This window comes from Phaseolus vulgaris, unplaced genomic scaffold (genome assembly GCF_000499845.2).
Source record: "Phaseolus vulgaris cultivar G19833 unplaced genomic scaffold, P. vulgaris v2.0 scaffold_15, whole genome shotgun sequence".
NCBI lineage: Eukaryota > Viridiplantae > Streptophyta > Magnoliopsida > Fabales > Fabaceae > Phaseolus > Phaseolus vulgaris.
In genome coordinates, this window is record NW_027174084.1 from 789,510 (window position 1) to 794,084 (window position 4,575).

General features: G+C 35.9%; 1 protein-coding gene across 1 annotated transcript; it reads left to right on the forward strand.

Annotated features, from left to right (window-relative positions):
• Positions 1 to 769: 769 nt before the first annotated feature.
• Positions 770 to 4,060, forward strand: LOC137817035 (IRK-interacting protein-like). The gene is made up of 2 exons (XM_068620248.1): positions 770 to 2,212; positions 2,480 to 4,060. Exons 1-2 carry the CDS (start codon positions 1,976 to 1,978, stop codon positions 3,980 to 3,982), a joined length of 1,740 nt encoding a protein of 579 aa, XP_068476349.1. The 5' UTR covers positions 770 to 1,975; the 3' UTR covers positions 3,983 to 4,060.
• Positions 4,061 to 4,575: the final 515 nt, after the last annotated feature.

A 4,575-nucleotide genomic window follows, 5' to 3' on the forward strand; every position in this document is an offset into this window, starting at 1 on the left:
TAAAAATGTGTGTAAAAGCATCCTATGATTCGTTTGGTGGGAACAAAAATTAAATATGGTGGTTAGGAGAAGACTGAAGCTTTCTTTTAGTCAAAACCAAATACATCTGTCTTCTAAAGGATAGCTAAACTACCTGCTATGTTTTCTTTAGTGGTTGTGAAATGTTTGTGTCGTATTCCTTGATCAAAGAAAATACAAGAATTTAATTCAGGAATCTACACTAATGCTATCAAATAAGCAAGAAAAGACACTTTTTGCATGTGTTTGTTTAACAAATCTTACTTACTTCCCTGGCTGGTTAGGCTTAGGGATCATAATTTCCATAAAATAGTGTCATTGCAAGAAAAAGTGGAGGTCACAGTCTCAACAAACTCATCCTCATTAAACAATTCCATTGTCCTACATGGAATTCCAATTCCAATTATGTAAGAGGATTCCATACTCCAAGCAAGAAAACCTTCTCCAATTTCAAAAATACCCTATGAGTATTTGTACTTATATATGGTCTCACTAGGGCATTATGTAATTTTAATCTTTAAAAGATGCTAACCACTTGGTCCCCACAGTGGCATTCTGTCTTGTAGGATTCCTTGTCTGCAAGCTTTTGGATTGTTTTGGACCTTTTGGTTTTTTTCCTTCGCCTTTCAGCCCAAAAAACTGAACCATTGCACGGCTCAATATTGTTTGCTTTTTTAATGCAGTAGTTGGACAATCTTAACCTCACCCCACTTTAACTCTCTATTTGGTGATGAAATGTGAAAGAAAATACATAACAAAATGTAACATCACTTCCCCTATCTCTATCTCTGCATGGTAAACACTTTTAAGTAGTCAAGTTTGATGTCAACACATGAATTAGCTAATTGGTTTTCCATTTTTGAAAATTTCTCAGTGACCTTGTGGACAGCTTAAAGGTTTACCATCTTAATTTTCATGAAGGGTCACCAAGATTTCATGGAATAAATAAATAAATAACAAGGACTTGTGTTATGTAAGGCATTTAATATACAAGAAGAAGAATATTCTTCAGGGGTTAAGACATTTAGTTTAGTTTTCCATTCACCTACTCCTCATCACCACAGTATCAGGGCAAGGGAAGTGTTTGATGGCTTTTTGAACAGTTCTAGCAGGCAACATACCTAAGTCATGATTACACACAAAATGTAAATGAGTACTAAAGCAACATTTGGTTGACAATGTCCCAAAATTGAAAGCTGAATATTACTTCAGCTTAGGTATGATGAGGGAGCATATATAGTGGAAGAAATGGAACTTCCCATGTTGCTTAGAAAGCAATACCACCTAATTCTGCTTTATGGTAATTTTCCTAAGGTGTGGGCATTTTGGTAAACTGGGTTCACAGTGCTGCAATGTACCCAGAGTCAAAAAAGTATAATCTTTGGTGTGGACCAATTCCAAGTAAATCACTTTCAAAGTAATAACTCAATGACTGAAATCAAATAGTGAAATTTATCAGTGAGTTTAGATTGATCTTCTAAATTTTTGACTGCAATAGAAGAATGAAAAAACTACAAAGAGTAACTTTTTGGCTTAACATGGATTTAAAGATGATTAACCAAACACACTATATATACCCTTAGTTTAAAAAAAATGATTATGTGGTTAAAAGTTACTTATCTCTACCAAAAAGGAAAATTACTTCTGTGTCTCTCCTTTTCACATGTGCTCACACCCTTATGAGAACAGAGACAAGGCTCAGTTCAGTGTGCTTGAGACGTGACCCTTTGTATACCTCATTCCATTTTCTGGTTCTCCAATATCTCATTCTTATCACAGATATAATAATAGTGATCAAACCAAATCCAGCCGTTGGATGCAACCACTCAGAAAACCCGTTTTGTTTTTTTTCGGTTGTCAAATTAAAATTTCGAGCATATCAATATTATAGTGCATATATTATCTTCTCGGCATTTACATTACATGTTCCACTGTGTTCTTTCCTCTGTTGTGCCTCATGGCTGCAACTGCAACAGCAAAAAGTTTACAGAACCATAACAACCAAAGCATCAATGGCAACAACCCCGAGATAACAAGGGAAGAAATCCAAACTGCCATAGCCAAAGCAGTGGAACTAAGGGCCCTTCATGCTGCATTAACACAAGGAAGTAGTCCGGGCACAACCAACGTTAGATTCCCATCACCTTCCACTGGTTCTCACCTCTGTGTCCAAGATTATCCTGTTTTCACACCAGTAAGAATATGTAATTTACATCATTATTTTTGGCATTTAACTGTGTAGACTATGCATGAAATGTTGAAAAGAAAACATAAAGCCAGAATTGAGTTTGACCTTTTCCTTTTAGCACTTTTGCTTTTCATGGAACATTAAAAATTGTGCCTCAAGTACTCAACTTTTTAGGAGTTCTGCTCTATCTTGCTTTTTCATTTGGAGGCATAGATCATGCATGCTTGCTTTAATGTTGAACAATTAGTCTCTAAACTAGAGAATCATTGGCAGAGTTATGAAGAGGAGACACGTCAGAACCTAACAAGGAGCAGAACAATATCAGAGAGTTGGGATGAGAATGGGGTAGATGGAGCACCCTCAGATTACAAGGAGAAATCAAGTTCAAGAAAGGGGCTACCTTTTGGATTTGGCAATCATGACTCTCACATGTGTCCTTCTGATGATAGCAAATCTATGAGTGGTTCTTGTGCAAATCATATCACTGTTCTCCAAACATCGCCTGCAAATGACTACTTCAAATTCAGGAGGAGAAAGAGTTCAGGGGACCTGAGGCCTGTGTCTTCCTGCAATAGGTGCAATCCTGCTGTCATAACTACCGAATATGAGAACACAAGGATCAGTAGGAGCTCCAACATTGTTGTCCCCCTCACAGATTCTCATGCTTCTTTTCAAACCCAACCAAAACATAAAGGGGTGATTTCCTGGTTGTTCCCTAAGTTCAAGAAGAAGCATAAGAATGTGAGTTCCCCAGCTAGAACAGAATCTGAGGAAGTCTCTCAGGTTGTCAAAGACATGAGAATAATGTCAGTTGAGTCACTGAAGAGGGAACTGATGGAAGCAAATGACAGCAGAGATGCTGCCTTGATGGAAGTTTCTGAGATGAGATCTTCACTGGGGGACCTGAAACAAAAACTTGAGTATTTGGAGAGTTATTGTGAAGAGTTGAAGAAAGCTTTGAGGCAAGCAATTTTCACCAAAGAAACCACACATTCTGAAAATTTTAACAACTCTCCCCATAGAGGAACACCCTTTGATGGAAATGGGGAAAATTTGATTCCTGTGGGTGAGGATGTTATGGTGGAGGGCTTCTTGCAGATAGTGTCAGAATCAAGGTTATCAGTGAAGCAATTCTGCAAGACCCTTATATGCCAGATTGAAGAAACCGATCATTCTTTGATGGACAACTTGAACTTGCTCCTTCAACCATATAAACTCTCCTTGAATTCCAAATACTCAAAGGCAGTTCTATACCATTTTGAAGCCTTCATAAACCAGTCATTCTACCAAGACTTTGAGAACAGTGTGTTCCTAAAGAATGGTTGCACAAAACTCTTAGACCCTAGACAGGATCGTCAAGCACAATTCTCATCCTTTGTTGCACTTAGGAATTTGAGCTGGAATGAGGTGCTCAGAAAGGGCACTAAGTATTACAGTGAAGAGTTTAGCAAATTCTGCGACCAGAAAATGAGTTGCATCATCACTACACTGAATTGGACTAGGCCTTGGCCTGAGCAACTGCTTCAGGCTTTCTTTGTGGCAGCAAAGTGCATATGGTTGCTACATTTGCTGGCCTTTTCTTTCAACCCTTCATTGGGAATTTTAAGGGTTGAAGAGAATAGAAGCTTTGATCCTCACTTTATGGAGGATCTGGTGACTGATAGACAGAGATCACAAGGTCCAAGCCGGGTTAAGATCATGGTGATGCCAGGGTTCTATGTTCAGGATAGGATCTTGAGGTGTAGAGTTATTTGCAGGCACAAATCTGCACCCTAAACTAACTTTATATTCAGATTCTCCCTTCTTTTTAAGTAAGTTTGTAACTATGCAGTAATAATGAATGATCCTTCAAAATGCTTTTGCACCTATTACTATTTACATTCTTGCTGCTTTTATAATGAGGAGGTTCATTATGTATATATAATTCTACCTTCCCCACCCAAAATACTTGATTAATTATTTTATAATTAATTATAAAATTAATTATTTTATAATTAATTATTTTATAATTAATTATTTTATATTAATTATTTTATCTAAAATTGATTTTTATTTAATAATTTTTTTAGTATTATTAAAAAATTGGAGAGAACTTTCATACAGGTTTTGCTTAAAGATGTTTAATTTAGGTAAATAAAAAATTGCATTCACTGCTGGATCAGTGAAACTTTTCTCTAGTCTTCAATCTCTTTTAAATTATTTACCAAGTATCTACCATTTCCTTTTATTTATTTATAATACATTTGAAAAATATTAATCTTTAAATGATATAATGAATTCTCAAGATTTCATAATGATTTCATAAATTCTATGGATAAAAAGTTCATTTTTATGAATTATTGAAAAATACTTTACACATTTTCATTTAT

Bases quoted from the DNA above. Each gene is read 5' to 3' on its own strand.
- LOC137817035 (XM_068620248.1), top strand. From the start codon at position 1,976: ATGGCTGCAACTGCAACAGCAAAAAGTTTACAGAACCATAACAACCAA. The intron at 2,213-2,479 runs GTAAGAATATGT...AATCATTGGCAG, and splicing joins ATTATCCTGTTTTCACACCA to AGTTATGAAGAGGAGACACG.